The following is a 12,427-nucleotide window of genomic DNA, read 5'->3' as shown; positions in this document are numbered from 1 at the left end:
CACAGTATATGATACGTTATCTTTAAATTCAGGAATCCCGGGTTGTTGTTTATACATTTCGTTTCGAAAGATTATAAATATATTATATATCAAGCACTTTAGCCACTAAATAAATGAACATCTCACACTCAACGTCGTACATTGATATTTACTACGTACGGCGTCTGAAATGTAAAACAATACAAACGACCAGACCATATAAAACGTCTGTACGTTATATACTAATTATATAAAAAATTTGTCTTTAGCAGGAATCGAATTCTGTGACCGTCAGCGCACCATTCAGAGTTATGAACGTTTTTACGTACAGAATTCTAATAAGTCTATAATATAATGCATTCTACGAAATCTACGTTAATTTTTTGTACCTAAGTATAAAATGCTTAACTTGCGGATAAAATAAGTGTGTAATAAATAATAATTAATCAAGCCCGAAATGCTTTCGTCTTTTAGTATGATTAAAATGAATTTTATTGTTAATTTCCGTCGCCGTCTAGCAGCGGAGATTTATAAATACAATATTAATTATTAGAGTAATACTACTTCCTCTTGTTATGTACCTACACACAAATGATAAATTAATTAAATTGCGCACTATTGAAATGAACTTTTAAAATTTGACCGCAGAAGAATAAGCCACACCGTGGGCTTCTTTTAAAAATACATAGGCTTCGAAAATTATACAATAAATTTTTTATTTGCCGACACTCATATATCTTTGTAATATACACAATTAAGTTTCTAAGTTTTGACTAATAAAGCCAGAGTTATCTATATTTCTAACATGCTGTAAATAGTACACGCATAACTTTCCAATCGCTGCACCAAATTAAAGATTTTCTGTGTGTTCGATCTTGTTAGAACAATGTTCATATAAAAGTAAAAAAACTCTTGGGTAAGATCTATTTGCTATAACATGCGTATATAAGCTACCTTGAACCGCTTGCCACCAGATAAAACATACGCTTATTTTCCACCCTTGTCGCATTAAAAAGTTGGTAGGCCGTCAGCATATACGCTACAGTAACACAACTATAATGATTACCTTTGTTGTTTAAATTCATACCCGTACTATTATCATGTGCGGAAACCGATATAAAAACAGGTAGCGTATCCGGCAGTTGTTGTGACTACTGCACCAATGCGTCATCAAATAAATTAAATAATCTTTGTCAGCAACGCAATTAATAAATCATGATTCTTTTGTATCTTTAATAGCTTGGAGGATTGTAGTACTATAATTTAATTAGTAGTCTTTGTAATTTTTTATTAGATTTCAAAAGAATTATAGGAAATTATTCGTACGAAACACGATGAGTAATTGTAAAACAATTATTTTGCTTCCAATAAGCTTCGAAAATCACTACGATTCTGCACGTATGCGAGCCTATACTCACTCTTTACTTTTTATTTTTACTCTAAAGATTCTTTAAAAATTTCACTTATTCTATTCCTTTAATATTCTTAATTTAAGTTAATGATGATAAAAAATATGAAAAGATACGTTTTGAATAAAAGGGATATGAATTTAAAATTCGGATCGTATATCGATAAGTAGGTATCTTTAGTAGTTAATCATACGTCATTACAATGTTTAACATTGCTATCATCTAAATAACTTCTAAAAGATAACCTTCCTCTCGGGCCTCGCTGAATTTTGGTAGTAAAACAAATAATATTTACATAGTTTTTTTTTTAAATTCAATTTCTGTCTGTTCCTGTGGTAAACAAGTAACAGCCGACTGCTATAACTATTTTTTTGACAATTATACATAGAAATAATACATACATAAATATATATATAACAAATATTACTTCCAGACTCAGGGGGGAATCGAATCCGCAACCCGCGGAGCAGAAAGCAGGGTCACTACAAACTGCTTCAGCGGGCTAATCAAATTTAATAGTCATGCTTATTTATTAAACAAAAGGACGGAATTATTGCTTTCTTAAACTGAAACCTAAATATTGTATACACTAAGCAGTTATAAGTCCAGACATAATAATAACACAATCAACAATAGGCACACATGATTCATGAGCACAGCCGCGCCCGGTTAAGTCCCAGTTGCTTCCTTATATAAAACCAACTCGGTACGTTCCCAATTTAGTTTTTATTCAATATTCGAACGAGGTGTGAATTTCTAACAATGTTTCACTTAGAGGGGATTATTTTTATAGCAATAGTTTGCGCTGTGAACGCATCGGTTATTGTTAATATTTATAATGATGGTAAGATTTGTTCTTTTATTTTCACATTCAAACGTTTAATTAAAAACTTTATTCTGATTTTCTAATAAGCCATAACATATAATTTTTAGTAAATATCGCACCGGCTTTTAAGGTTAGGTTTTCTTACACTATTCAGAAATCACAAAGAAACTAATATGTAATAAATTGCCTTTTGTTTTTTTGTTTTTTTTTTTTTTGCCAATATTCGCTTTTCGAAATATCGCGGTGCTATTGTTATTACATTATGTTTTTGTTCCAGATTTACAATCAACTACAACACAAAATCTTAAAGCCTGCAACTTGCACGAATGCGAACAGCTATGTCATCGTATCGGATTCCCTGGAGGAGCGTGTGTCAATAATCGCTGCAAATGTGACATAATAGAGAGGAAAGGTTAGTATAAGTTACTCCCAAAGATCAGAATAAATTTTATAAATTCCCTTTTCCTTACTTCCCTTTCGTAATTTTAGCGCAAATGAATTTTTTTTCTGAATCTACCATTATTGGTTCCAATATTGGCTTGTAGTCGGATAAACCATGTCCTCAAATTATTTGCAGATTTACAGCCTACTGCACAAAATCTTAATGCCTGCGACTTTCGCGAATGTGACCAACGATGTCGTCTTATCGGATTCCCTGGAGGCGCGTGTGTCAATAATCGCTGCAAGTGTGACATAATAAAGAGCAACGGTTAGTTCATAGAAGATCAATCAATAAATAATTATATAATGGATGTAAAGTAATCCATATTTTGCAGAAATTAAAAAAAAAATTTTTGTTCTACAAATTTAGAATAATAAAACCTTGAATGTTTGTAATTTGAAGGTCGCTTTGATTAAATTAAATGGTAGAATTATTTCATAGTGATAACATTTTAGAGATAATAATTAGTATGGAATAAAAACGGTATTAATTATAAAATAATAATTGCTATCTAAATTATTATATGAATTAAATGATTGAACATATAGAAGTAATATATTACCCAAAGTGCATTATTGATATTTTCTAGAATTAGAAAAAGACGATCAAGATCAAAGTGTACGTGGATGCAACGATGAGGAGTGTGACCAAATTTGTCAAAAACTGGGTTTACCTGGTGGGTTATGTATTGGTGACAGTTGCACTTGTAGAAGCTCCCTACAAAACAAAGGTAACATTCATTTTTGTTTTATATTTAACTAGCTGCTGCCCGCGACGTCGTCTGCGTGAACGCTATACAGCACCAAAAATACGTACGATTATACCTTTTAAAATAACATTCATTTACCCGTTTCTTCTTTACATTTCGTATCTACAGAAAAATCTCGTAGTTGGCCCTGCTTTAAAATTGCCTTGTCTACTTATATTCATTTAATTATGTCTATCGGCTTAGTTACTTATATTGCGTGATTTTTATAGTGTGAAGCTAGCTTATATAGCATGGTTATTAACATAATAACAACAACATTCAAATATGCGCCGTTAGATTACACGTTGTTACAGAATGCGTTGAGGAAATAAAGGTTCACTGCTCGTTCCCGGTAGGTGATAGCATGATATTCAAAATTCAAATCCATGCGGTACTTTTTGAGTTCATCCCGGACATACATTCTAAAAAAGATTCTTACTATACTTTATAATTAATACGAATATGTTAATTTGAAACATTGAATTTTTTGTGACTAATATTATTAGGAATATTTAGGGTGGAAACAACCGAAAGACACATTATTGTGTTGACACGTGTGTTATTAGATACAATTTCTAAAATATGTACAAAAGATTAATCAATTAGAAGCAGTCACATATCCCGAGAAGTTTAGATAGTTGTTTCTTCAGTAATGAGTCAACCTGTAAAAATCGTTGCTTATGTGCTAATTCAGGGTCAGAAGAAAGCGATTTTGTTCAAAATATGCGTCAATGTAACAACCAAGCCTGTGATCAACTCTGCCGTAGAATGGGTTTTAATGGTGGAGAATGTGTTGGCGATCATTGCAGTTGTGACAAGTTCCTGCATAGTAAAGGTAAAATATAAGAAAATGATTTAATTATCTATACAAATAAACCAAATTGAATGGTCTGTTTGTAATATTAAAATAACCGTTTTATATTAAATGCATATGGATGTATACACGGTACATATACCAAAATATTTTTTTTACAATTTTTGTCTGTCTGTCTCTCTGTCTGTCTTTCTGTCTGTTGGTTACGGCTAATCTCTGAAACAGCTTCACCGATTTTAACGGGACTTTCCCTGGCAGATAGCTGATGTAATAAGGAGTAACTTAGGTTTTTATTTTAAAAATTTATTTATTTTGTAACTCTGCGAACTGAACAATATTTTTTTTAATTCCACACGGGCGAAGTCGCCGTTACAGCTAGTATTTCATAAATTTTAAAAGGCATTATTTTCAGTTCATTCAAAGTTAGAAAACAATGACTTTGACAGAAGTGTCCGTCAATGCAACAATCAGGCGTGTGATCAACTGTGCCGTAGAATGGGTTTTACTAGTGGTGTATGTGTTGATGATTGGTGCAGTTGTAAAAACTTTCTTCAAAGTAAAGGTAACACAAAACAATATATTTATAATGAAACAAAAATACATACAAACACGATTGTTTTACTTTATATTCCACATTAATATAGACATTTGTTGTTTTAAATATCTATTTCCACATTAGTTGTAGTATAATGTAGAAAATATAAAGTTGCAAGGAAATTTAAGCTTTCGCTATTTCAAAACCGATTCGATATTTAATCAATATCATTGTGGTCCTTATTTTTAAATCGGTTTGATGAATTATTTACTAATAATACATGTATTGTATTAATGCTATTATTTTTAGGCTATTCAAAGTTAGAAGAAAACGACTTAGATCAAAGTCTACGTCAATGCAACGACCAAGAATGTGATCAACTTTGTCGTGGTCTGGGTTTTGCTGGCGGCGTTTGTTTTGGTGACAGTTGTAGTTGTAATGGTCTCCTACGACCAAAAGGTAACAGAAATTTCTACAACACAATAATCACGTTTTAAAATAAAGTAATAAACGTTTGTGTATGAATTTTTAAATGTTTAATAATATATTTTGTTACATTTTGTTAATTTAGTAAAAACAAAAGAAATTTTTGCATTTATAGTTTTTTTTAAACAAAGCATGTTTACTGTGCCAAATCGTAATATACTCGTAATAATCCTTACTAGGGTGCCGATAGATGACACTTGTAGCCAATTTATAGTCATTTTAGTCAATATTCTTACATTGGATAAGTGAATGATTGATATGAGAGATTTATGAATCGAAAAAAAAAAGTTTAAATAGGTACATCAAAGTATACTGTACAGATGTTATCAAACTTGTTCAAAATTGAGTTTTTCTCGTGGTGCATATCGTCGTGACATTGGCAATTTAAAAAGTTCATTAAAGTTTGAGGTTACATTCATTTCTTAAGAGATTTATTTTTTACGAACGATTTATTTCTATTATTATTATTTATATTATTATTTATTTATATTATTTCGATATTCTCATCAACATTAATTTAGCGACGATTTACATCATATCGCTTTAAAAGTTTCTTACAAGATAAAAGTAAAATTTAGTTCTATAACATACCATTCCATAATACTTATTATGCGGACATTCTTAAAATTTTATATGTCCACTGATTTAATTAAATAAATTCTTCGTTAATTGATAATAATAAAAAATCTGTCGACACAGTCTTACTGCTATAATATAAGCTATAATTTTATGAAAATTATTAATGTAAAAGTATATAATATTACGATAAGTATAAAATAATACTATACCCAGGTATAGGATATAAGAAATATTGATAAATATTCTTAAGTATTAATTTATCAATGTCGGATTTAAGTTAAAATATTATTTTATTATTATTCAAAGCATTTCTTTTTAACAACGTAACTCAAAGATGGTAGTTTAATTAAAAAAATAATGTTATCGAGGAAAAGTTAATCATTTATTGAGTATAGTTTAGTTGTTACGCAGTGAGATAACTCATAGCTACCTCACTGCGTGCAAAAAAATTAGCTATAGACGCTACACATGACATTAAAAATATTGCTTTCAATACATGTGCGGAATTTAATACACGCATAAATATTATGCGTGTTATTAAATCCTGTAAACTTAGTGAAATAAATATTTTCAGTTGAAAAAACACTCATTGAGGAAGATGAACAAGAGAATGATATAAACTATAATTACGTCAGCGACAAAGCAAGTAAGAATGTGGACATTTGCAGCACGCCCGCTTGCGAATTTGCATGTCGAAATATTGGCTACCCGGGGGGTAAATGCGACAAAGGAAAATGTACATGCGTTTCTCAAGGTAATTAACCTATAACTTCATTTATACTCAAGCCCGAAGTGGAGTAAAAAAAGTATAGATTATCAATTTAACTGAGACATGAAAAACACTCATGATCTTGAAAATTTGTTATCCTTTAAATTCTACTTTTAAACGTGTATTTAATAAGAAAATTACAAGACTTTAAATAAATGGAATATTTAAACGATATTTATAAATTATCAGAATGTTATAATGTACTGCGACTGACGTTTCATCTTATCACCGTTAAGTATTATATCTCACCTAGAAAATATAATATCAAACAAGTGTTTGATTATTCGTATGTTTTCTACGAAAACGCCAATTATTCTAACATTAACGATTTAATTTTAATAACGCTAATAATTATATTATTGATTTAATTAATGTAAATTGTGGTCTAACATATCATGTTTGTTTAATTTTTAACCGACTTCCAAAAAGGGAGGAGGTTCTCAATTCGACTGTATTTTTTTTTTATGTGTGTTACATCAGAACTTATGACCGGTTGGACCGATTTCGACAATTTTTGTCAAATCGAAAGGTGGTGTGTGTCAATTGTTCCCATTTAAATTTATTTGAGATCTAACAACTACTTTTCGAGTTATATCTAATACCTAATGCGTTTTTACTTGACGCTTTTTTCGTCGAACTACGTTGTATTATACCGCATAACTTTCTATTGGATGTACTATGTAGTTATATTACTTGTCGATATAATTAAAGTAGATTTTTTTTCGTTTGCCTGCAAACACAATTATGCTTATTTTGTTTGATAATAATATTCTTTTGAACTCGACACGCTGTCCTGTCTTGTAAACTGTGCGTGAAGTTACGCGCGTAATAATCGTTACCTCTTCCGAAATGTTCTAATTATATGAACAATTTACTTATATTTGCATTATTTTAGAACATTTAACAATGTTTTAGAAAACCAAAACTTTTAAAGAATTTGACTTTAGATGAACTGCTCCAACCATTCTCGAACTTTAGACTTGGCAACCAACACATACCTATAGCGATTCCTTTTTATTACTAAGATTAATTAATTATTCCAGTAAACAAAGATGAAATCTCACGCTCATTTGGGTATTGTGACGTCGTTGCATGTAACGACATGTGTCACCGACTGCACTACATCGGAGGAATGTGCCAATTTGATTCGTGTCATTGTTATTAAACACATTTAATAATTAATTAATTCAAAAATAATGTAAAATTAAAAAATAAATATATAATAAAAATCTTGTATTTTTATGTTCCCTTTTTCAAATGGAGTTTTTAAAATATTTATTATTTATTTCATAGTGCCATATTTTTTTTTCATAAAGATATAATATTCTTTTAATTTTCGTTTCACCAACCTTGTCCTGGCAATAACGAAGACAAAAAATAATAATTTGATGAATAAATAAGATGAAATTTTATTAACATAACAAATATATGTAACAAACTAAATGAAACATTAAATTTTATAAACTTCGTTTTTAAAGAATATAAAATTGTACCGATAAAGCATATGAGTGTCGAAAAACCTAACACTGATAATAATAACTTCTTAGAGACGTATTTCTTACAATAAGTAAGATAACCAAAAGTTAAAACTTTTCTTACTCCACCTCTCTTTTACCCATTAACCCACAACAAATTTGTACTCTTAAGCTGTAATAGGTAATAGGTCATCGAATCATTATATACTTACGCGTATGACGACATAACGGCTAATTTAAATATATTATAATTGTGTTTGCTCGCAAACGAAAAAACACGACTTCAATTATATAGACATTTAATACAACATCAGTAGACAGAACAATAGTCCAGTAAACATGCGTTATCAAAGATTACTCAAAAAGTACTCATCAGGTATCAATGAAATTTAAATGAGACTATGCGACAAACACCAGATATCGATTAAAAAAGAATCATCGAAATCGGGTCACCCAATAATAAGTTATGTAATACAATGACGTTCGACGAAAAAATAGTCAAGTAAATACGCATTATAAGAAATCACTCAAAAAGTACCACACGCACCACATTTCGATTTAAAAAAATCATCGAAGTCGGTCAACCCAATCAAAACATCTGAGGTAAGATATATATTAAAAAAATCGGTCCAATTGATGACCTCTTCCTTTTTTTTTTGAACTTGGTTAATATCAAAGAAATTTAAAAACCCACAAGTCTAAACTCGAAATGCATTTACTGACTGACTGACTGAATCTATGTGGCGTGCCACTACGCAAGCTTCTAAAGGAGGCATATATTTTAATAAAGTAATCAATATCACTTTTTTTTCAGCCACAAATACTTTGAAAACCATTACAAATTGCGACGAAATCGCTTGCAACATTATTTGTGCAGATTCGGGCTACGTCGGAGGCTACTGTCTAAACGACGAATGTTCGTGTTTCTAATTATATAATTAAGTAAATTAGAAGAACCAATGATATTGTTTTAGGCGTCTTATGCTTTAATCAAAAACCAAGCGAATTTTACTCCTGTTAATGTAATTCTTCTATTAAATTATATTGGTACAAATTCTTCTTTACGATGACGATATGTCATTTTCAACCGAAGTTTTGAGAAGCCGAAGAATTGCTCATCTTTAATTGTACAACGCTATTTAACAGAATCTCTGCTCTTGAAGTTAAATACACATTAAGTTCTGTTCGGAATTTATAAAAAAATTTATTACACATTATATTTTATAGATGATTCTTTTATATGACCTCGTATTACTTATATTTTAATGTTTACAATGTAAGCCCTATTTTTAAAAAAAGAAAAAACAATATTTAGCAACATTTTCATTTATCCAACATTCTTTGAAAAACTTTAAAAGAGATATGTATTATATAATAACAGTACTAATTGTACTAATTCTATTAATGTCTGGCGTAATATTTTTCTGGACAATTTTGATAAATTTTGTGCTATCCAATTTAATGTTACAAAATATGATTTATTGAAGGAAAATTTATCCTACTGCCTAATGGGATTTTTTTGTAATATAACTTTTGAAGTTTTACATATAAATCATATTTGTCGTATTTTAGTGCTAAAAAAAATGTGAATGTTAAAATGGTATCAAATTGGTGCATTAGTGCATATTTCGTTAAAGTCAAGTAAAAGTAAATATTATATTAGCAAAAAAAAAGGAATCTTCAATTTCTTATCTGAAAAGGACCACTAAAAGTGCGACACAGAACGACCACGAGGAAAACTGACTTCGTTCAATATTAACAGAAAACGTCCGGTGGAAATGACCCTGAGTCGGCCAAGACTGTAATTTTCTATTTACGACCCATAAAGGCTTTCATTTCTAGCCACTTGCTATTGGAAAAGCTATCCTATACCAAGTGTTCGATATAATCTATCGTTTTGGAACGAATAAGCAATAGACAGTATGCAGCTGTTTGGCTTTATTTCAAGTTCTTTAAACACATAATTGTTATCGATTTTAATTTTTTTTCATTATTAGAATATCTCTTACTCACGTCAATTGCTCATTAAAATTCTACAAACTCTTCAATTCTTTAATTTAGTCTATATTTCATAAAGCTAAGTCAGGTACTTTGAAGATATTGAAAATTTTCTAACTAACCATTTTTCTTTGCGGTTCAGTGTATTATAAAAGCAATTAAGCAATAACAATACGATAACAATAACAATATATTCAAAATATGTCAACCGAAACCATTTCATATCAGAAAGCAGTTTAAATGTGCGTACGTGACTCATATTAACTCAGCTAAGTTTTAATTAGCGGTCCAAATTCAAACCTACTTACAACTAAGTTAATTAACCAACCCTGAAGAACTAACTACACGAGAGAGGAACAAGACCGTGGCCAAATTATTATAATCTACAACTGAACCGCGCTTCAATCTAGAAGTTTCAACAGCGAAACTTTCCACATTCTTAACTACAACACAAACCATATTATTAATATATAACGTTTTAGTCAAAATAAAGTTAAACGAAAATTTAATTAGTTCTGTGACAATGTCTTCTATCAAAGAAAATTAAATTACTATACATGGTAGTGCATGTTAAAGTACATAAACCCAGTTCATCACCTTAGAATAGAAACGGAAGAAATAAGTTTTATTATAACGCGTTGGTTCAGTGGTAACAGCAACTGGGGAATGCGCTAATCAAAATGCGAGATCGATCGCAGCCCATGACAAATATTTGTAGATACCATACGTTCATTTATCGCGGTCTGAACGTTTTGGCTTGTATGTTGTATATGTGTCCAGATCCCTGATACAAGATTCACCTTCAAGAGGCCGTTAACTGTAAGATGTTTATGTATTTTTAGTAGCTGGTACCCGCGACTTCGTCTGCGCAGGATTAGTAAGTACTTTGACTAGCTTATTTATCTTTTCAATATCTATCTTTATACAAAAATTCATCAAAATTGGTTCTGCAACATAAAAATCAATTTTTTACCACCAAATGTGCATTAGAAATATATTATCATTTTTTATTGTATTTATGGTTCACTGTTTTTGCGATAATGGCTTACTTATAAAAGATGTTGTCGCGGACTTTTTTGTAGGACTAATTAAGATAAACATTTCTCTTATACATTATATACGTGTAAACTCTACAGTTTTTGCAGCGTACGCGTGTTACACACTATCTTTAAAAATTATAGCCTATGTGTTATTCTAATGTATAAGCTATATTATTGTTAACTTTCAATAAAATCCTTTTGGTAGTTTTTGCATGAAAGGGGAACAAACATCCATTCATCTATACATACAAACTTTCGCGTTTATAATATTAGAAGGATTAAAGTGTCGTTGTTAACTGAGGGGCAGTAGATATTATCCTGCTCAAAATCTAGAGCAGCCCGACTGGGAAATTACCCGGGTCTTACAGAAGACCACAGCTAAATAATACAAATTTCAAGCAGTGTTGTGTTCCTGTGGTGAGTAAGGTGATCAGAGTTCTTAAGGGGAGATTTAGGTTAGAGTCTGCTACCCACTAGCAACGCTTCTGGTGTCGTAGGCGTCTATAAGCTACGGTAATCGCTTACCATCAGGTGAGCCGTACGCTTATTTGTTGACCTTGTTTTACACAAAAAAAGTCGAAAACGCTCTTGAAATGCTCTTGGTGTACAGGTGTCCATAGTTAACAGTAACAGTGTAAGATTGTTGTAGATTGTTTTATTCCTTCTTTATTATAATAAAGAAGAAAACTATAACAAAAAACTTCCAATTGCTTATTTTTAGTACGTATATCCGTAAAATATTACAGTGTTAGAGGGATACGGTTCAAAAGGTACAAAGTTATGACGAAGGCACTGAAAACGGGACCCCAATAACACAGTCCCGTTGGGACTGGAATCTTAAAAAGCATTTTGTTCTGACGAAATTCTTAATTTTAAAATACGTACGGTAGAAGATAAAAACAGCAAAGTAATGTCGAAAAAAGTCTCGAGTATATGCTATCTTCTGCATTTATTATAGTAAATCATTATTATTCTTATTTCTTATTATTGTTTATATTAGCTAAACAGATTATACGACAGAATTAAAAGAATCAAGTTGATCGGTGACCTCAGTGTCCTAGGTAATCAGACATCTTAGGTAGGTAGTGTCGCGAGATATATTAATGTAATAAATGTTTGACGATGCGTTAGCGCAACGGTCACAGCTCTATAATATGGTATTTTCAAAGGAAAAGGCAAATAGTCTTATTTTATTTTAATTTTATTCTAATGATAATAATAAAACTAAGTGAAAATTATACACAAAGTGAAAAGACACGATAAGAGCAAGTTTTTACAGATTTAAATTTGTTCGGCCGTGTCAGAATTAAATTAAAGCTCAATGACA

At 30.6% G+C, this 12,427-nt stretch overlaps 1 protein-coding gene across 2 annotated transcripts; it reads left to right on the top strand.

The window, feature by feature from the left end:
* Nucleotides 1–2,080: 2,080 nt before the first annotated feature.
* On the top strand, nucleotides 2,081–9,376 carry LOC123670296 (tenascin-like). Of its 2 annotated transcripts, none has more exons than XM_045603803.1 (9): nucleotides 2,081–2,232; nucleotides 2,492–2,626; nucleotides 2,792–2,923; nucleotides 3,246–3,386; nucleotides 4,099–4,239; nucleotides 4,631–4,780; nucleotides 5,063–5,212; nucleotides 6,393–6,572; nucleotides 8,877–9,376. In XM_045603803.1, exons 1-9 carry the CDS (start codon nucleotides 2,151–2,153, stop codon nucleotides 8,990–8,992), a joined length of 1,227 nt encoding a protein of 408 aa, XP_045459759.1. In that variant the 5' UTR covers nucleotides 2,081–2,150; the 3' UTR covers nucleotides 8,993–9,376. The 2 variants fall into 2 exon arrangements, with proteins under 2 accessions (XP_045459759.1, XP_045459758.1); XM_045603802.1 differs by lacking the exon at nucleotides 8,877–9,376 and adding an exon at nucleotides 7,631–7,816 and having other exon boundaries at nucleotides 2,083–2,232.
* The last annotated feature ends 3,051 nt before the right edge of the window (nucleotides 9,377–12,427 follow it).

This window comes from Melitaea cinxia, chromosome 4 (genome assembly GCF_905220565.1).
Source record: "Melitaea cinxia chromosome 4, ilMelCinx1.1, whole genome shotgun sequence".
Taxonomy (NCBI): Eukaryota; Metazoa; Arthropoda; class Insecta; order Lepidoptera; family Nymphalidae; genus Melitaea; species Melitaea cinxia.
Note: the sequence above shows the minus strand (reverse complement) of the source record. Positions and strands in the feature narration are given on the sequence as shown.

Coding starts and splice junctions, on each gene's coding strand:
- LOC123670296 (XM_045603802.1), top strand. CDS start 2,151: ATGTTTCACTTAGAGGGGATTATTTTTATAGCAATAGTTTGCGCTGTG. Junction 2,924..3,245: donor TGACATAATAAAGAGCAACG/GTTAGTTCATAG, acceptor GATATTTTCTAG/AATTAGAAAAAGACGATCAA. Junction 6,573..7,630: donor ATGTACATGCGTTTCTCAAG/GTAATTAACCTA, acceptor TAATTATTCCAG/TAAACAAAGATGAAATCTCA.